The sequence below is a fragment of the Nerophis lumbriciformis genome, linkage group LG32 (assembly GCF_033978685.3).
Source record: "Nerophis lumbriciformis linkage group LG32, RoL_Nlum_v2.1, whole genome shotgun sequence".
Lineage (NCBI taxonomy): Eukaryota > Metazoa > Chordata > Actinopteri > Syngnathiformes > Syngnathidae > Nerophis > Nerophis lumbriciformis.
In genome coordinates this window covers 14,300,140-14,323,032 of record NC_084579.2, presented here as the reverse complement: position 1 = coordinate 14,323,032, position 22,893 = coordinate 14,300,140, and the positions used below count along the sequence as shown (strand labels likewise).

Sequence of the window (22,893 nt, the reverse complement as noted above, 5' to 3'; positions counted from 1 at the left end):
AAAAGAATACATTTTCCAGCTAACAGAGTTTGTAAAGTTTGGATTTTGTGCAAAATGGTAAATAGAAAGATAGCTTGAAGCACACCTGTGAAGTGAAAACTATTGCAGGTGACTACCTCTTTTAGACTTGGATTGGTCAGATCTAGTCTTAGACTTAGATTGGTCAGAACTACTCTTAGACTTAGGTTGGTCAAATCTAGTCTTAGACTTGGATTGGTCAGATCTAGTCTTAGACTTAAAATGGTCAGCTCTAGTCTTTGACTTAGATTGGGCAGATCTAGTCTTAGACTTAGATTGGTCAGATCTAGTCTTGGACTTAGGTTGGTGAGATCTAGTCTTAGACTTGGATTGGTCAGATCTAGTCTTAGACTTAGATTAGGCAGATCTAGTCTTAGACTTAGATTGGTCAGATCTAGTCTTAGACTTAGATTGGTGAGATCTAGTTTTAGACTTGGATTGGTCAGATCTAGTCTTAGACTTAGATTGGTCAGAACTAGTCTTAGACTTAGGTTAGTCAAATCTAGTCTTAGACTTAGATTGGTGAGATCTAGTTTTAGACTTGGATTGGTCAGATCTAGTTTTACACTTAGATTGGTCAGAACTAGTCTTAGACTTAGGTTAGTCAAATCTAGTCTTAGACTTAGATTGGTGAGATCTAGTTTTAGACTTGGATTGGTCAGATCTAGTTTTACACTTAGATTGGGCAGATCTAGCCTTAGACTTAGATTGATCAGATCTAGTCTTAGACCTAGATTGGTCAGATCTAATCTTAGACTTAGATTGGTGAGCTCTAGTTTTAGATTGCTCAGTGGCCTAGTGGTTAGAGTGTCCGCCCTGAGATCGGTAGGTCGTGAGTTCAAACCCCGGCCGAGTCATACCAAAGAATATAAAAATGGGACCCATTACCTCCCTGTTTGGCACTCAGCATCAAGGGTTGGAATTGGGGGTTGAATCACCAAAAATGATTCCCGGGCGCGGCCACCACTGCTGCTACCTAGCGAGCCTCTACTTAGCGAGCCTCTACTTAGCGAGACGCTACCTAGCGAGCCTCTACTTAGCGAGACGGTACCTAGCGAGCCTCTACTTAGCGAGCCTCTACTTAGAGAGTCGCTACCTATCGAACCGCTACCTGTAGCAAGCCGCAACCTATACCAAGCCACTACCTAGCTACCTAGCGAGCCTCTACTTAGCGAGACGCTACCTAGCGAGCTTCTACTTAGCGAGCCTCTACTTAGCGAGACGCTACCTAGCGAGCCTCTACTTAGAGAGCCTCTACTTAGCGAGACGCTACCTAGCAAGCCTCTACTTAGCGAGCCGCTACCTATAGCAAGCTGCAACCTATAGCAAACCACTACCTAGCTACCTAGCAAGCCTCTACTTAGCGAGCCTCTACCCAGCGAGCCTCTACTTAGCGAGCCTCTACTTAGGGAGACGCTACCTAGCAAGCCTCTACTTAGCGAGCCTCTACTTAGCAAGCCGCTACCTAGCGAGCCTCTACTTAGCGAGCCTCTACTTAGCGAGCCTCTACTTAGCGAGACGCTACCTAGCGAGCCTCTACTTAGCGAGCCTCTACTTAGCGAAACGCTACCTAGCGAGCCTCTACTTAGCGAGCCTCTACTTAGCGAGCTGCTACCTAGCAAGCTGCTACCTATCGAACCGCTACCTGTAGCAAGCCGCAACCTATAGCAAGCCACTACCTAGCTACCTAGCGAGCCTCTACTTAGCGAGCCGCTACCTAGCAAGCCTCTACTTAGCGAGCCTCTTCTTAGCGAGCTGCTACCTAGCGAGTCTCTACTTAGCGAGCCTCTACTTAGCGAGACGCTACCTAGCAAGCCTCTACTTAGCGAGCCGCTACCTATCGGACCGCTACCTGTAGCAAGCTGCAACCTATAGCAAACCACTACCTAGCTACCTAGCAAGCCTCTACTTAGCGAGCCTCTACCTAGCGAGCCTCTACTTAGCGAGCCTCTACTTAGCGAGCCTCTACTGAGGGAGACGCTACCTAGCGAGCCTCTACTTAGCGAGCCTCTACTTAGCGAGCCGCTACCTAGCGAGCCTCTACTTAGCGAGCCTCTACTTAGTGAGCCTCTACTTAGCGAGACGCTACCTAGCGAGCCTCTACTTAGCGAGCCTCTACTTAGCGAGACGCTACCTAGCGAGCCTCTACTTAGCGAGCCTCTACTAAGCGAGCTGCTACCTAGCAAGCTGCTACCTATCGAACCGCTACCTGTAGCAAGCCGCAACCTATAGCAAGCCACTACCTAGCTACCTAGCGAGCCTCTACTTAGCGAGCCGCTACCTAGCAAGCCTCTACTTAGCGAGACGCTACCTAGCGAGCCTCTACCTAGCGAGCCTCTACTTAGCAAGACGCTACCTAGCGAGCCTCTACTTAGCGAGCCTCTACTTAGCGAGACGCTACCTAGCGAGCCTCTACTTAGCGAGCCTCTACTTAGCGAGCTGCTACCTAGCAAGCTGCTACCTATCGAACCGCTACCTGTAGCAAGCCACAACCTATACCAAGCCACTACCTAGCTACCTAGCGAGCCTCTACTTAGTGAGACGCTACCTAGCGAGCTTCTACTTAGCGAGCCTCTCCTTAGCGAGACGCTACCTAGCGAGCCTCTACTTAGCAAGCTGCTACCTATCGAACCGCTACCTGTAGCAAGCCGCAACCTATAGCAAGCCACTACCTAGCTACCTAGCGAGCCTCTACTTAGCAAGCCGCTACCTAGCGAGCCTCTACTTAGCGAGACGCTGATTAGCGAGCCTCTACCTAGCGAGCCTCTACTTAGCAAGACGCTACCTAGCGAGCCTCTACTTAGCGAGCCTCTACTTAGCGAGACGCTACCTAGCGAGCCTCTACTTAGCGAGCCTCTACTTAGCGAGCTGCTACCTAGCAAGCTGCTACCTATCGAACCGCTACCTGTAGCAAGCCACAACCTATAGCAAACCACTACCTAGCTACCTAGCAAGCCTCTACTTAGCGAGCCTCTACCCAGCGAGCCTCTACTTAGCGAGCCTCTACTTAGGGAGACGCTACCTAGCAAGCCTCTACTTAGCGAGCCTCTACTTAGCAAGCCGCTACCTAGCGAGCCTCTACTTAGCGAGCCTCTACTTAGCGAGACGCTACCTAGCGAGCCTCTACTTAGCGAGCCTCTACTTAGCGAAACGCTACCTAGCGAGCCTCTACTTAGCGAGCCTCTACTTAGCGAGCTGCTACCTGTAGCAAGCCGCAACCTATCGAACCGCTACCTGTAGCAAGCCACAACCTATACCAAGCCACTACCTAGCTACCTAGCGAGCCTCTACTTAGCGAGCCGCTACCAAGCAAACTGCATCCTGGCAAGCTGCTACATATCTGTGTTTTGCGCCATTGTTTTTTATGAAAAGTTAAATATTTTATTCAAATTTCACATTTTGCAGATTATTTTTACATTTGTAATACAATTTTAAAAATTGTCAAAATGGGATGAGTGAGCACCTCCCTATTTGTCATTAACGTTGAGAAGGTACTTTGGTGTTATATGTACGGTAATAATAACAACAATGAGGAGGACCTACGTGGAAAATTGTATTGAAATATGTATGAGCCAATATGACACCGATATTCAAATATTGTTTGAATTTAATAGAATTTGGTCAACTGCTAACAAATTAAGCATTTAGATGATTCTAGGCTAATGAAATGTCAGGTGATCCATCAATCCAAAATAATATCAACTGCATAGCAACAGTTTGTAATTGGCTGCTCCTGGTTCAAGGCACACACTTGACTAGCCTCTAACAATCGTCTTGTATGAACCTGTTGAGGATGCTAATGTGTTGTCAAGGTCATGTAAAATGGACAGGATATGACAGGAGGTCACTGCAGCCCCCCCAGCCATTTAAAATCGTGACTCACTCGCCCACCTGTGCCACAGTCCTTGAACGGCCATTAAACACGGTGCCAGCTTCGTTTGAAAACCATTTACAGTGAAAGGAGCCCACAAAGTCAAGACAATCGCCATCCTTTGGGGAATATCTAACCTTCTGCTCTGATACTTCCCCCGACGGACAGATGTGTCACATCCATTTTACACAGCGACAGTTCAGGGGCTAACGCTAGCTGACAAGCAAAGTGATGCGGAGTGACGCCTCATCCAGGCATGCTGTAACTACGGTTCATACTCATAAAACTTCTTCACGCTTCTTCGACAAACAAAAAGTCCATACAGATATTTTTTTTTTACCGTTACAGTTGTATTGATCAAGAACCGGGGTCGGCAACCAAAAACGTTGAAAGAGCTATATTGCACCAAAAATACAAAAAACAAATCTGTCTGGAGCCGCAAAAGAATGAATAGTCTTATATAAGTGTTATAATGAAGACAACACATGACGTAAGTGTCTATATTAGCTATATTAGCCTACTATCAAAATGACTTTAAAAGTCTTATATAAGTGTTATAATGAAGACAACACCTGACATAAGTGTCTATATTAGCTATAATAGCCTACTATCAAAATGACTTTAAAAGTCTTATATAAGTGTTATAATGAAGACAACACATGACGTAAGTGTCTATATTAGCCTATTATCAAAATGACTTTAAAAGTCTTATATAAGTGTTATAATGAAGACAACACATGACGTAAGTGTCTATATTAGCTATAATAGCCTACTATCAAAATGACTTTAAAAGTCTTATATAAGTGTTATAATGAAGACAACACATGACGTAAGTGTCTATATTAGCCTACTATCAAAATGACTTTAAAAGCCTTATATAAGTGTTATAATGAAGACAACACATGACGTAAGTGTCTATATTAGCTATAATAGCCTACTATCAAAATGACTATGTGTCGCAGGCTGAAGCTAATCTTTGTTGACAGAAATGTTGAAATGTAATATTTATTCTACACATTTTTACAACATTAGAAACAATTAGTAAATCAGAGGCTACTCAGAAGGTGAGATAACTCCTGGAAATGACTGGCTTTTAATGGCCAAAGGTATATATGTGTGTGTCAAAGTTAAAAGTAAACAGCAGGCTGTCTTCTTCTAATAGATTTATTACAATCTTTGGCAAGCTGGGTAATGTTTGCTGTGGTCTGGAACAACATGGCACACAAACAACTACCCGAAATGTTTAATGAGACATGCAAAACTAAATTATATGCAAAGAGGATACAATTAAAGCATATTAAATGAGCTCAAATATACCTACAAACGAGGGACAATGATGCAATATGTACATACAGCTATCCTAAATAGCATGTTAGCAATGATTAGCACTGACCAAATATGCCTGATTAGCAATGCAACAAGTCAATAACATCAACAAAGCTCACCTTTGGGCATTCACACATAAAACTTTTGGTGGACAAAATGAGACGAGGAAGGAGTGAAGGATTTTACATGTAAACAAACTGTTGCGTCACAGTCCACACTATGGTGAGTTCAAGAACCGCCGATATTAGTAGGTAAATTAGCTCAAATATACCTAGCAATGAGGCATAATGATGCAATATGTACATACAGCTAGCCTAAATAGCATGTTAGCATTGATTAGCTTGCAGTCATGCACTGACCAAATATGTCTGATTAGCACTCCAAGAAGTCAATAACATCAACAAAGCACACCTTTGTGTATTCACACACAGTATAAACTTTTGGTGGACAAAATGAGACCTTTTTTTTTTATATATGTAAACAAACTGTTGCGTCTCAGTCCACACTATGGTGAGTTCAAGAACCGCCAAAATTAGTAGGACAAAACAATGTTCACCAAATACTCTCATCAGTGAAGCATACACACAAACATATTAAACAGTGGGCTTTCTAACACTTGGGAAGGTTTGTGTCATGTTTGTCCTTAAACAAAAAACATACTAAAACAAAACAATTATTTTTCCCCCATCATTTTCCATTTTGAATCATTTTTTGAACCACTAGGGCGGCACTAGCTCGAGAGCCGAGGGTTGCTGACCCCCAATCTCGCAGGAGCTTTACTGCCACTTAAAGGACTGGAGTGGAACAGCATGTCATAATTTAAGGCCAAATTAGTGAATATTGTTATTAAAGTGAATCAAGTATTTTTATAAATCAACATGTCAAGTACCCCAAGCCCTAAGGTAAATTCCTTAGATCAATTAAGTGTATGATAGCCAGCTTTCAGTAAGTCAGCTATCTGTAAGGCAGCAAGGAAAAGGTAGCAAAGAAAAAATAAATGAAAGTGAGTAGAAAGTCTAAAAGGTTTTCCATTCCCCCCAACTTAGCGAACAAATGTACTGTTGCCGCTCCCTTGACTCTCCCGTGAGATCGTCCCGACGCAAAAAACGCCCAATCATCTGTTACTCTGATCTACAGTGAGATAAAGAGGCACAGAGAAAAGCAGGGAGGCCGGAAAAAGGAAGGAAGGAAGGAAGGAAGGCGGCCGAGGGTTAGAAATGTCTTTTACTATCACTTTACTTTACTCACACTCACACACTTTACTCTTCAGACGCGATGGAAGAGCAAGATGGATCGACCTAAACCAAATCTGTGTTTTCAGAGTGAGGAAGCATGTGTTGTGATTGGAGACAAAGCATGTCTGAGTGGGACAGGCGGCTCAGGCGCCAAATGTTGTGGGGAGCAAAATTTCCACACAAAAAATATACATTCTTTAGTGGAAGAAGTAGGGGTCTACTATTAATGGAAAAATATGAGTTGTAATCGGAGGCATTGGGTGGTAGGGCGGGCTCACGTGCCAATGTTTTATACATATATATATATACATATATATATATATATATATATATATATATATATATATATATATATATATATATATATATATACACAGTATATATACACATACATACATACAGGTATATATCAATCAATCAATCAATCCATCAATGTTTACTTATATAGCCCTAAATCACGAGTGTCTCTAAGGGCTGCACAAGCCACAACGACATCTTCGGCTCAGATCCCACATCAGGGCAAGAGAAAACCCAATCCAATGGGATGACAATGAAAACCCTTGGAGGGGACCGCAGATGTGGGGACCCCCCCCCCCCCCGGGCGACCGGTGCAATGGACGTCGAGTGGATCTAACATAATATTGTGAGAGTCCAGTCCATAGTGGATCTATATATACAGTATATATATATATATATATATATATATATATATATATATATATATATATATATATATATATATATATATATATATACTGTATATATATATATATATATATATATATATATATATATATATATATATATATATATATATATATATATATATATATATATATATATATATATATATACACACACACACACACCGGTATATGTGTATATATATATATATATATATATATATATATACACACACACACACACCGGTATATATATATATATATATATATATATATATATATATATATATATATATATATATATATATATATATATATATATATATATATATATTTTTTTTTTTTTTTTTTTTTTTTTTTTTATGTCCTGTCCAGCTTCTCAGGCAAATCATATAGTTGATGTAGATGCCCATGTCGGCTGTTCAGATTTACTTTACAAAAGAGAAGTGTAGGATACTTCTCTTGTTGCCTTATTTGTATTTGACTTTATTAAATGTATTTATATTATCATTTAGTGCAGCCGGGCCGGAGCAGGAGGGGATAGAAAGAGAAAAAAAAAGAAGACAGAGGGGGAAATTGTGGGGACAAGAGGGGGATTAGACAGAGAGACAAAAACAACAACAGCAAACAACAACAACAACAACAATAGAGCAACATCAGCAAATATGACATGTACAAATATGATGGTAAAAGTAATAGCAAATAAGCAGTTAGCGAAAAATAAAAAATAATACAGAAATGACAATGAGCATTATTACACTACAAATGGATCAATACAAATACCAATAGAAATAGCGCTATTGATAATGAACAATACCAATAATTTACCTTTATTATCAACAATACAGTTGTTTAAATGCAACAATACATATACGTAATGATAACTTGAGATACGAAAGAATGCAGAAAAATGGAGGGGGAGAAAGAGAAGCAACCTACATTAACCTTGTAGATTGTTATAGTCACAATAGGTTAAGCTTTGTCAGTGTGCCATGTGTTACACCCAGTTTACCCTAGGGCAACAACGTTAATATATGTTTGATGAAACGTGATTATGTGCATGAGTGTAAGTATGCATATGTACTTGTATATGTACAGAATGTGTATATGTGTTTGTACAATGAATGTATATGTACAGAATGTGTATATGTGTTTGTACAGTGAATGTATATGTACAGTATATATATATATATATATATATATATATATATATATATATATATATATATACCTTGAAGGTAGAAAAGCGCTATACAAGTACAACCCATTTATCATTTATTTATTATATATATATAAATATATATATACAGTATATATATACACACACCGGTATATATATACATACAGACAGACAGACAGACAGACAGACATACATACATACATACACACACACACCGGTATATATATATATATATATATATATATATATATATATATATATATATATATATATATATATATATATATATATATATATATATATATATATATATACAGTATATATATATATATATATATATATATATATATATATATATATATACAGTATATATATACACACACCGGTACAGACAGACAGACAGACAGACAGACAGACATATATATATATATATATATATATATATATATATATATATATATATATATATATATATATATATATATATATATATATATATATATATATATATATATATATATATATATATGTATGTATGTATGCATACATACATACGTACTGTACATATACATATTTACATTTATAAATTAAAGAAACTGCTGTTCTAAATGTGTCCACTGGATGTCGCAATAGTAATTCTGTTAGGCAAGCAAATAGTTTATACCGTGCTTGTTCTATTTTGGGCCAAAGTAAAACAAAGAAAACAGTCTGAAGGTGTCGTAGATGTATTTTTAAGTTATTATGCCATCATTTTACCCGTCCAGCCCACGTGGGATCAGATTTTCCTCCATGCGGCCCCTGAGCTAAAATTAGTTTGACAAATTTGATTGTCAGGATGTCATCTGAGAACATGTTTTTATGTTTTACTTGAATGCACATAATGTATTTGCTCAAAACTTGCAAACAGTTTTATTTAAAGCACCATCAGGGTGTGTTTTAAACAAAATTTACCACTGAGCAAAACAGTCGGAGTCTCCTCCCTCATCTTTGCACTGACGTATGCATTGACCTGATCACTGACCGTAACCATCAATGATTATGATTAAGGAGCATGTACAGTCAAAATAAATGTCATGATTAATCAGCCTATATACATGATTAATGTAATGTTTTGTAATAATCAAATAAGTATGTATATAGATATATAGATATACTGTATATACATAGATATATACATAGATACATAGATACATACATACATTGTGTGTGTGTGTGTGTGTGTGTGTGTGTGTGTGTGTGTGTGTGTGTGTGTGTGTGTGTGTGTGTGTGTGTGTGTGTGTGTGTGTGTGTGTGTGTGTGTGTGTGTAAATACAGGACATGCCAAAAGTTTGGACAAACCTTCTCATTTCAATGTGTTTTGTTTTATTTTCATGACTATTTCCATTGTAGATTGTTACTGAAATCATCAAAACTATGACAGCTGTGAAGTGAAAACCATGGCGAAGTTGGTAGAGTGGCCGTGCCAGCAATCGGAGTGTTGCTGGTTACTGGGGTTCAATCCCCACCTTCTACCATCCTAGTCACGTCCGTTGTGTCCTTGGGCAAGACACTTCACCCCTTGCTCCTGATGGCTGCTGGTTAGCGCCTTGCATGGCAGCTCCCGCCATCAGTGTGTGAATGGGTGAATGTGGTAATACTGTCAAAGCGCTTTGAGTACTTTGAAGGTAGAAAAGTGCTATACAAGTATAACCCATTTATCATTTATTATTTCCGGTGACTACCTCTTGAAGCTCATTGAGAGAATGCCAAGAGTGTGCAAAACAGTAATCAGAGCAAAGGGTGGCTATTTTGAAGAAAATAGAATATAAAACATGTTTTCAGTTATTTTACCTTTTGTTGTTAAGTACATAACTCCACATGTGTTCATTCATAGTTTTGATGCCTTCAGTGACAATCTACAATGTAAATAGTCATGAAAATAAAGAAAACCCATTGAATGAGAAGGTGTGTCCAAATGTTTATACACATATACAGTATATATATATATATATATATATATATATATATATGTATGGTGGGGTGACAAGTGGGGCGTGTGCAGTCTCGGCGCTTAATTTTGGGTGAAGCCAAATTTTCAATGTAAATAAAAATCATAGAGTAGTGGAAAAAGAAGTGGTCATTATGGCAGAGCAAAATTCCCTGCAAAGAGTGCGACCCCGAAAGGGACAACCTGTAGAAAATGGATGGACGGACTGACGTTATAGCGGCTCACTTCGTTTTACACTTGTGACTGAGATTGGCCTGCATCGAGTGTGTATGTACTGTAAATGGCACAGTGAAGCTACAATGGCGGAGTGTAGCCTTTGTTTGGCTCACTTTACGGTGACTCAGAAGGGTTCAGTACTGGACTGAAACCCGCGTAGTGCTCCATGTTCAGGGACTAGGCGTTGCAAATACTGCCTGACATGGAAACTCCTCTCTCACAGCGGACATGGACCGAGAGACGCGAGTGTCACTCGGGATCGGATGCCATTCAATCAACCAATCAAAATCCCACGGTTGTCTCTGGAATGTGGGAAGAACCCGGCGTGAACCCACACGTGCACAAAAGAGAATCTGCACGCATCCAAAGCAGGACCACAAGCGCATGTTTTCATGACAAATCTTCTGCATAAACAACACTGGCTGGTGCAAAGCAGGTAAAGGAAGTAACATTCACTCTACCACCACATTACTCACATATATAGGACCACAACTATGGAACTCTTTACCTGACACTTTGAAAAGTATACCTGCACTTGCACTTTCAAAAAACAAACAAAGTTATGGCTATTTGAGCAACAATCGTGTTCCCATGTTTAGATTTTACTAATTTTTACTAATTGGTTTTTATCTAGTCTGCACTTTGTGTTATTATTATTATTGGCTTTTATCTAGTTTGTACTTTGTCTCAGTGACGTGCGGTGAGGTTGATGGCTGGTGAGGCACTGACTTCATCACAGTCAGATTTACAAACATATGAACCCTAAAGAGTATCTTATTCACCATTTGATTGGCAGCAGTTAACGGGTTATGTTTAAAAGCTCATACCAGCATTCTTCCCTGCTTGGCACTCAGCATCAAGGGTTGGAATTGGGGGTTAAATCACCAAAAATCATTCCCGGGTGCGGCGCCGCTGCTGCCCACTGCTCCCCTCACCTCCCAGGGGGTGAACAAGGGGATGGGTCAAATGCAGAGGACAAATTTCACCACACCTAGTGTGTGTGTGACAATCATTGGTACTTTAACTTAACTTTACACATACAAACTGTAGCACACAAAAAAGCACATTTAATAAAAAAACTTTATTATGGTCTTACCTTTACTTATAAATGTGCCGCTGTTGTGCTGGATTAATGAACCCCCTGACGGGAGTGTTATATCAACTAAAGCCCTCACTTCAACTTTCCACGTGCAAGATTGAATCTATTTAAAAAAGTGTAACCGAGGGTTTATAAATGTCGCCTATACTGTATGAAACTACAAAATAACAAACACGGAGGCTCCAGTTTACACGACGACCACTTTATTTATCTTCTTTCAAAGACTTCCGCTCCACTCCAACGTGTCAAAATTCCGCTCTTAGCGCCTTCAAAATAAGAGCTCAAGGCATATACTGTATAACAGCGCATAACAGGAACTTAACATCACAAAGAGGAAAGCCCATAAAAATAGGTTACAAAAGTTACTTAATAAGAAGCCAAAAAGTGCAAAAACAATAATGTTCGTGTTGGAGGAGTTGTGAATTAGGTACACCTGCAGTCTGCAGGTGTACCTAATGTTGTGGCCCTGCAGTCATTCACAACTCCTCCAACACGAATATTATTGTTTTTGCACTTTTTGGCTTCTTATGAAATAACTTTTTTAAATAGATTCAATCTTGCACGTGGAAAGTTTAAGTGTGGGCTTTAGTTGATATAACACTCCCGTCAGAGGTTGCATTCTACGGCGGGGGTGCAGTAGGCGGGATTACTGCGAGCCTCAGCCAGTGCGTCTTTTGCAGCCGTTTTATGATCGCTCAGCACAAGAAATACGTTACACACATACAGTTGTTGACAAAATACACTGTACATTATATACCTCAGCTAACTAAACTATGGAAATGTATAATATAGTTCATATAGCAATACGGTCTCACTGCACAGCAGGCCAGCAGTTAGCCGAGTCCGCAATCCATGGTGAGGCACTGAGTGACGTGCCTCAACTGGCTGCTGTTCACCGCACCGTCTCTTCTCAGTATTTGAACGGCAAATGTGAAAATTCAGCGATTTTGAATAAAAATAATCTAAAACTGGTGAAGTTAAATGGAAAATAACTTTATAGTATAATCACTGGATACATTTAACAATTTAATATATTTTTTTTTCTTTTTACATTTTTTTTCTTTCCATGATGGCAGGTGAGGCCCCGCCTCACCTGCCTCTAGTGACTGCACGTCACTGCTTTGTCTGTATTATTTCTATTATCATTATTATCGACTCATCTTTGCCATTATTCTATTTTTTATTTTCCTATTTAATCATGTTGGATCCGTGTTGTTGTTGTTGTTGTTGGGGACAAGTGTTGTAAATTAGCTTTGGCTACAAACACTATGATGCATACATTGGATAACTGTTTCAGATGTCTGTTTTTGTATCTGTCCCTATTTCAAATAAACCTTTATATATATATATATATATATATATATATATATATATATATATATATATATATATATATATATATATATATATATATATATATATATATATATATATATCTGTGTTGGCCCTGCGATGAGATGGCGACTTGTCCAGGGTGTACCCCGCCTTCCGCCCGATTGTAGCTGAGATAGGCTCCAGCGCCCCCCGCGACCCCAAAGGGAATAAGCGGTAGAAAATGGATGGATGGATGGATGGATATATATATATATATATATATATATATATATATATATATATATAAAAAGTGTTCTGTGGTCTGACGAGTCCACATTTCAAATTGTTTTTGGAAATATTCGACATAGTGTCATCCGGACCAAAGGGGAGGCGAACCATCCAGACTGTTATCGACGCAAAATTCAAATGCCAGCATCTGTGATGGTATGGGGGTGCATTAGTGCCCAAAGCATGGGTAACTTACACATCTGTGAAATCATTGTATTCCGTTTCCGAATCAGCACCTCCATGTCCGAGTCCATGGTTCTCGCCCGGAAAAGGGTGGAGTGCCATCTCCGGGTTGGGGAGGAGATCTTGCCCCAAGTGGAGGAGTTCAAGTACCTCGGAGTCTTGTTCACGAGTGAGGGAAGAGTGGATCGTGAGATCGACAGGCGGATCGGTGCGGCGTCTTCAGTAATGCGGACGCTGTATCGATCCGTTGTGGTGAAGAAGGAGCTGAGCCGGAAGGCAAAGCTCTCAATTTACCGGTCCATCTACGTTCCCATCCTCACCTATGGTCATGAGCTTTGGGTTATGACCGAAAGGACAAGATCACGGGTACAAGCGGCCGAAATGAGTTTCCTCCGCCGGGTGGCGGGGCTCTCCCTTAGAGATAGGGTGAGAAGCTCTGCCATCCGGGGGGAGCTCAAAGTAAAGTCGCTGCTCCTCCACATCGAGAGGAGGTGTTTAGGGCACGTCCGACCGGTAGGAGGCCGCGGGGAAGACCCAGGACACGTTGGGAAGACTATGTCTCCCGGCTGACTTTGGAACGCCTCGGGGTCCCACAGGAAGAGCTGGACGAAGTGGCTGGGGAGAGGGAAGTCTGGGCTTCCCTGCTTAGGCTGCTGCCCCCGCGACCCGACCTCGGATAAGCGGAAGAAGATGGATGGATGGATGTATTCCGTTTATATTTACATCCAACACAATTTCCCAACTCATATGGAAACGGGGTTTGTATATGAACAAAGTTTTAAAATAGGCCATTCATTGAAGGTGAGCCTTATAATCCGGTGCGGAAAATACGGTATGTCATCACTCAAGCATCGGCACCCGTTTTTCTTTATTTTCATTTTTTTATTGCTCCATTCCCCCCAGTGTTCAAGCCTCCAAGACCAAATTCGATTAGTTGCCATGGTTGCTGGAAACGTGCAACACGGAACTCACGCAGTTGATAACTTGAGGGAGGGCGTGTTTATGCATGATGAGTTTGTTGAGCATGGGGAAGTATCACGGGGTTGTCTGTCTCATCAAGAGCATGATGCGAACAACCGGAAAAGAAGGCAATGGATGAAGTAATAAAAATGTCCGGTACTCACCGTTAAGCATTGCATATTCTCAGGGCGGTTGGTCTCAGGAGCAGCACCATGGTTTGACAGCACAGCCTCTGAAATGTAGACAAAAGAATCTCGGGCTGACACTGTTCCTTTGGAGCACATCGCAGCCACAAAACACCCTTCTGGATGGAGGCAAAAGTCCAAAAGTAGTTCTGAGAGCCCATAAAAGTCCCTCAGATCGAGTAATTACGGTGAGCAATGGCTGGGATGGTGTCGCATGGACTGGGGTTTGAACTTCAGAGCACACTTATGAAGAAGAAGAAAGAAGAAAAAAAAAACACAGGCGTTTGGTAAAATCCCACAAGATGCAAGGATATCACAAAAGTGCCCAAGAGAGGAGGAGTGCAAGGGAGAACAAGTGAGAGGGAAGAGGAGGAGGAGGAGGAGGAGGGAAAAAGAAGAGAAAAGGAACTCCTCTCTCTCTCTATTATCCGCCCGTCACCGGGCTCCAGGGAGGGTCGCCATGGTTACAGGGACTCCCGCCTCAGTGTCCTTTTTCAACTATGGCTCAGAAAGGCAGCATTCAGCACGCGGGGTGACACAATGTGGATTTTCTCCCCCCCCCCCATCACCCCCCAATTCCTATTCCTCCATATTTACAGCTCATCTAATCACTTTGGATCTTCTCCAAAAGTTCATTCCCTGAAAAGTCAACTCAAAACCATCTTGCCTGCAATGCCAGGCCCCTTCTAATCATATATTATTCACGTTATGATGAAACACCTGCACAGGCACTGAGAGGATTTATAGTTGCATTAGTTCTTTTTTTAGCATTTATAAAACATGTATTATAAGTAAATTATAAATAACAATTACATTAATGAATGCATTAAATACATAATGTTTTGTAATATACATAAAATGTTATGGATCAATTAAATTGAAATCATTTTCACTTGCACTTTCATAAAGAAATACTTTTTATTTTCTCATATATTTTATATTAAATTGTATTAAAATAACTTAAATTATAAATATATTATAGGAAGAAATAATAATGGTGCTTTCAATAAGAAATTAATTCAATTCTGTATAATATATATGACATTGTATTATAAATACATTTTATATAAAAAATATATTTGTAATTTACCTAGGAAAATGAATTAATTAATGTTTCTTAAGATGTACATAATTGTATTAAATGATAATGAATGTAATAATGAACAAATTATAGGAAGGAATGTTTTGGTGTTTCCAATAATATAATAAATGTAATTATGAACAAATTAGCGGTAGAAAATGGATGGAATGGATGAACAAATTATAGGAAGGAATGTTTTGGTGTTTCCAATAATGAAATACTGTCAAGACTTGGACTATGGTGTGTTTGTTTTCCCGAGATGCAAGTAAAGCTGGACTGGACATGGCGTGAAGGTAAATACATAATTATTGTTAACACTCAAAAAAAGGAATCAAAAAACGCGCTCACAGCGGAGGTAAAAAAAAACTTGGCTATGAAAACAAAGGACTAGCACAAAGGCAATAAACTAAGAACACGAAACAAAAACACTTACTGTGGCATGGCATGAATAACAAGGGTGTGTAGAGGGTGATGTCGCCAGGAAGACAGCCTGGCAACTGGGAGCTTAAATAATAGTGACATGATTAGTGACAGCAGGTGCGTGACGCAAAATGTGAAAACGTGAGACAGGTGCGTGACATGGGGATGTGAACCAGGTGAAACTAATGGTTGCTATGGTGACAAAACAAACAAAAGTGCACAAAAAGTCCAAAAACAAAACCGAACATGACTAAAACAAAACATGATCACACAGACATGAAGAATACATTCGTTCATGTATGATAATACATATGCAATTGTATTATAAATACATTAAATAATAAACTAGAATAATTAGTTTCATTAGGAAAATAAATAAAATGTTTATAAGATGCATACAATTATATTATGAATAAATGTATTTATGAATAACAATAGGAATGATTGTTTTTGGCACTTTCAGTAAGAAAAACATTTTCATATTTTTTATATATTTCAAGAACATGCAATAAATCATGAATGTTTATGAATATGAAATGGTTTTATAAATAAATGTAATGATATATAAACTATAGGAATAATTAATTGTACCTTGCTTAGGAAAATAAATTACCATTTTACAATTTTGTATTGTGAATAATTCAAAATTATAAATAGATTAGAGAAGGAATTTTTGTTTATTTGCACCTGTATTAAAAAAACTTTTAAAAATGTATCAATGTTCCATGAATAAATTCTATAAAATATTATAAACACATTTTCATTAGCAAATAAATAAATGTTGATTTATAGAATAAATACATTGTTGGATTAAAATATGATTAAAAATAGGAAGGATTTGTATTTACACATTCATTAAGAAAACCATTTTATAATATATTTAATGTTATAAATACATTCAATTATAAATTAACTAGTGTAAATACATCATAATAGTCATGAAGTATAGTATGATAGTATAGTTAATTATTGAGTATATATATATTTTTTGGATGATTAATTGCTGCATTAAATTGAACAAATATAACAACACTACAAAAGGAGAGTATTTGTATTTTTTTGTACAGCTTGAGTGAGTGTGTTTTAACTGCTATACAGAAATGCTTTAAAATATTTAGATGAAAAAAGTAACAAAAACAAATATATATGTTCCATATTTTGTTCACTTTTTCTTATTTTCTCTATCACTGCTACACCTTTGTGTTAAACACCAAAGCACTAAAAAAGAAAAACCAAAAAGGACACGCAATCCTGTCAATCATGGTCACGTTTGACTTTGGAGGTAACTCTGTATTAAAAAACCCAAAACCAGTGAAGTTGGCGCATTGTGTAACTCGTAAATAAAAAAAAGATTTACAATGATTTGTAAATCCTATTCAACATATATTCAATCGAATAGACTGCAACAACAAGATACTTAATGTTCAAACTGAAAAAAACTTGATGCCTGCAACATGTTTAAAAAAAGCTGGCACAAGTGGCAAAAAAGACTGAGAAAGTTGAGGAATGCTCATCAAACACTTATTTGGAACATCCCACAGGTGAACAGGCTAATTGGGAACAGATTGGGTATAAAAGCAGCTTCCATGAAATGCTCAGTCATTCACAAACAAGGATGCGGCGAGGGTCAGCACTTTGTGAACAAATGCGTGAGCAAATTGTCGAACAGTTTAAGAAACATTTCTCAACGAGCTATTGCAAGGAATTTAGGGATTTCACCATCTACGGTCCGTAATATCATCAAAAGGTTCAGAGAATCTGGACAAATCACTGCACGTAACACTGAATGCCCGTGGACTTAGTTCCCTCAGGCGGTACTACATCAAAAACTGAGATCAGTGTGTAAAGGATATCACCACATGGGCTCAGGAACACTTCAGAAAACCACTGTCAGTAACTACAGTTCGTCGTTACATCTGTAAGTCCAAGTTAAAACTCTACTATGCAAAGCAAAAGCTAGTTATCAACAACACCCAGAAACGCAGCCAGCTTTGCTGGGCCCGATGCAAAGTAGAAAAGTGTTCTGTGGTCTAACTAGTCTACATTTCAAATTGTTTTTGGAAACTGTGGATGTCGTGTCCTCCCCGAACAAAGAGGAAAAGAACCATCCGGATTGTTATAGGCGCAAAGTTCAAAAGCCAGCATCTGTGATGGTATGGGGGTGTATTAGTGCCCAAGGCATGGGTAACTTACACATCTGTGAAGGCACCATTAATGCTGAAAGGTACATACAGGTTTTGGAGCAACATATGTTGCCATCCAAGCAACGTTATCATGGACGCCCCTGCTTATTTCAGCAAGACAATGCCAAGCCATGTGTTACAACAGTGTGGCTTCATAGTAAAAGAGTGCGGGTACTAGATTGGCCAGTCTGTAGTCCAGACCTGTCTCCCACATTGAAAATGTGTGGCATATTATGAAGAATAAAATACTACAACGGAGACCCCGGACTGTTGAACAACTTAAGCTGTAAATCAAGCAAGAATGGGAAAGAATTCCACCGGAAAAGCTTCAAAAATTGGTCTCCTCAGTTCCCAAACGTTTACTGAGTGTTGTTAAAAGGAAAGGCCATGTAACACAGTGGTAAAAATGAACATGTGCAAACTTTTCTGCAATGTGTTGCTGCCATTAAATTCTAAGTTAATAATTATTTGGAAAAAAAAAAAATGTTGTTTCTCAGTTCGAACATTAAATATATTGTCTTTGCAGTCTATTCAATTGAATATAAGTTGAAAAGGATTTGCAAATCATTGTATTCTGATTTTATTTAAGAATTACACAAAGTGCCAACTTCACTGGTTTTGGGTTTTGTAGGTTCTTATCTTCTTGTAGCATCATGTTTACTTAATAAGCACTATAGTATGTACAGTATATCTATACTGTCTTGTCCTCCACGTTTTGTGTTGACCCCAGTTTCTAAGTTGCCGGTTACCATGGAAAAAACTAAAGATCAAACAATAACAACAAAAAGATTCCTTCTCAGAGTGAATCAAAAAAAAAAAAACTTCAGGGGTCCAGCAGGGAAAAAGAGTGGGGGTAACCTGGCTGGCGTCAGGCCCAGGACAGCCGCCTTTTGTCTGCTCAGGACATCAGGCATGATGGCATGGAAGCAGCTGGAAGCATGACTGACATAGAAAAAACAGCAGTAATAAATGATGAAGGCAGCGGCCAGTGGGAAAAGTATACACAGGAGAGAGAAGGCTGAAGATTAGAGAAAGGCAAAAGAAGAAAAACAAAGAAAGGAACTAAAGACATGCAGAAAGTAAAGACTTGCTGGCTGTGGGCCAGAATGAAAAAGTCCTTCACTCGATTCGAGACCACATTTCCACTTGTTATTTTGTCATCCCCCCCCTCCCTCCACCCCGTCACCCATAAACAAACAAACACTTAATGGATAGAGCAGAGCCTTGTACCACTTGACCGCTTTAAAAGCTCAACTCTGTAGGAATGTTGTCGATTGTATGACATTTTATCAATTTTGCATTGGTATTAAGTAGAGATGTCCGATAATATCGGACTGCCGATATTATCGGCCGATAAATGCTTTAAAATGTAATATCGGAAATTATCGGTATCGGTTTCAAAAAGTAAAACGTATGACTTTTTAAAACGTCGCTGTACGGAGTGGTACACGGACGTAGGGAGAAGTACAGAGCGCCAATGAACCTTAAAGGCACTGCCTTTGCGTGCCGGCCCAGTCACATAATATCTATGGCTTTTCACACACACAAGTGAATGCAAAGCATAATTGGTCAACAGCCATACAGGTCACACTGAGGGTGGCCGTATAAACAACTTTAACACTGTTACAAATATGCGCCACATTGTGAACCCACACCAAACTAGAATGACAAACACATTTCGGGAGAACATCCGCACCGTAACACAACATAAACACAACAGAACAAATACCCAGAACCCCTTGCAGCACTTAATTTTCCGGGACGCTACAATATACAAAAAAGAAGAAGAAACCACAAATTAAAAAAAATGTTTTAAACTCTTTTTTTTTTTGCTTAGTGGCCACATGCGTGGACAGCACCTTTTAGCTCTTATTTCCAAAATGTGTACACGACTGAATAGAAGGGGTCTTATGGCCGCTTATGTGGACACTTACACTGTCATCTGGTGGTGTCAGTTTTGGGGAAAAAAGGTGTAAAAATAAGAATTACATGTCACTAAACATGAAGTACACGTTTGTGTACATATGGACTAAGTACATCATATAAAAAGATGATTCTTAGTTTTTATTCTAATTAGGGTCCAATAAGCCCAAATAGCAAAGAGAAATTAAAAAAAAGCATGTAAACAAACAGCTTGGGCCTTAAATGAATTAATGATTAATGCAGGGACCTTCAGTTGCCAATAGGGCGATTATTTTTTTATCAGATTAATCACACTTTTAAAACATAAAAAAACACCCAACTCCATTATACGCCCTTTCTGTGCATATAATAAACATGCGTTCAAGTACTATCTCTGTAATATTCCATTATTACTTTTATTTATTTTTTATTTTATCTATGTTTCTGTTGTTTGGTCATGCTATATGCTAATATTTGATTTTATTGTATTAGCCGATACTGATACATCAGCTCGAATCGTACATACTTTCATTATTTTGTAGTGTGGAATTTAAAAAAAAAAGATGTCTTGATCATGTGAAATAACTGTAATGGTAAGTATTAAAAACACTAACATATTTATGATTAACCCTCGAGAATGGACTTAGGTTGCCTTTAAATTGAAGTGGGGTGGTAGTTTTTGGCGACACCTAGTGGTCAAAAAAATGAATTGCGTTAAGCTCAGGACGCGGTAAATTGAATTATGCGAACACGTTTGTTACTCGAGATTTTCTAATACGCCTCAGCCTTGGAGACTTTGTATCTATAAGTAATATGCAAGTTATTATTTGCAACTTGTTTACATTGACATGTGGTGTTTTGACTGCAATATTGTTCAACTAATGACACTGATTGCGTTAATCTAGCTTATTTGCTAATGTGTGCTTAGCTGTTGTGTACCTGCTATTAGCTTATAGCGTACCATGTTCATCTTTTGTAAATAACTTCACTAAAATACATGAAGACCAACCTTGTTTTGCTTATTGGAAGTATACTTGCCAACCCTCCCGAATTTTCCGGAAGACTCCCGAATTTCAATGCCTCTCCCGAAAATCTTCCAGGACAAACAATCTCCCGAATTTCTCCCGATTTTCAGCCGGACAACGAAGTAAGTAAGTAAAGAGACGTAACTTCATCACTTCGCCTGGTTATTGACTCCAACCCAGAATATTACACTGCCCATACCTATGCTCCTTCAAAGGCTGTGCTACTGGCTGCAAAGCATTGCACTTTCAAATACAACAATGAGTAGAGAGGAGTGTTGTGTGTTGTATATGTGTAAATAAATGAACACTGAAATTCAAGTATTTATTTTATATATATATATATATATATATATATATATATATATATATATATATATATATATATATATATATATATATATATATATATATATAAATATATATATTTATATATATATATATATTATACAGTATATATATATATATACTGTATAATATATATATATATATATATATATATATTATACAGTATATATATATATATATATATATATATATATATATATTATACAGTATGTATATATATATATTATACAGTATGTATATATATATATATATATATATATATATATATATATGTATATATATATATTATACAGTATGTATATATATATATATATATATAATAAAATACATATGTATGGGGTGGAGTATATTTATAGCTAGAATTTACTGAAATTCAAGTATTTCTTATATATATATAAATAAAATAAATACTTGACTTTCAGTGAATTCTAGCTATGTATATATGTATATATATATATATATATATATATATATATATATATATATATATATATATATATATATACAGTATATATACATATATATATATATATATATATATATATATAATAAAATACATATATATATAGCTAGAATTCACTGAAAGTCAAGTATTTATTTAATTTATATATATATAAGAAATACTTGACTTTCAGTGAATTCTAGCTATATATATATATATATATATATAGATATAGATATATATATATAGCTAGAATTCACTGAAAGTCAAGTATTTATTTTATTTATATATATATATATATAAGAAATACTTGAATTTCAGTGAATTCTAGCTATAAATATACTCCACCCCCTTAACCCCGACGCCCCCCGGACCCGCCCACCCCCGACCACCTCAAGGACATTTGGGTATCAGACTTTTTTTCTTTTTCTTTTTTGCTAATATATATATAGATATTAATATCCAATATTCATATCTATTAAAAAACATGTTAAAAATCACACATACAGTGGTAAACAATAACATTCCATAAACGGGCAACAGTAAAGCCAGTATGACAGCTGGCTAAAAAAAAAATTAAAAAGGAATAAATTCATAAATATTCCCAGCTGCTGTTGTTCATGTTTGCATGCTTAAAAAAAATGACCACTACACATTTTGCAGAAGAAAAAAAGCTTACTGTAGCTCTTGCATTATTCATTTACCGAACCACCTGGCCACTTATGCCATGCAAAATAGGGCACATACATACTATAATCAAAAAAAAAAAAAAAATATATATATATATATATATATTATGCTTCAACAATCCGCTCATGACTGACTTATCAAACCAACGCTAGAAATGAAAACTCAAAAATGTTTCCTTTGCCCTGCACTGCACTACTGACTCATTTATCGCACGATGCCCACGTTAAACATCGTCATGACTCCAGGGCTTCCAAGATGCG

At 37.8% G+C, this 22,893-nt stretch overlaps 1 protein-coding gene across 2 annotated transcripts in view; it reads right to left on the bottom strand.

Annotated features, from left to right (window-relative positions):
• Positions 1–22,893, bottom strand: part of rgs3a (regulator of G protein signaling 3a) — a 336,515-nt gene that overhangs the window by 280,361 nt on the left and 33,261 nt on the right. For both annotated transcript variants that reach the window (XM_061927475.1, XM_061927478.2), the window contains one exon: positions 14,525–14,592. In XM_061927475.1, coding sequence (XP_061783459.1) covers positions 14,525–14,592 — 68 coding nt within the window. The remainder of the gene's footprint in view (positions 1–14,524; positions 14,593–22,893) is intronic.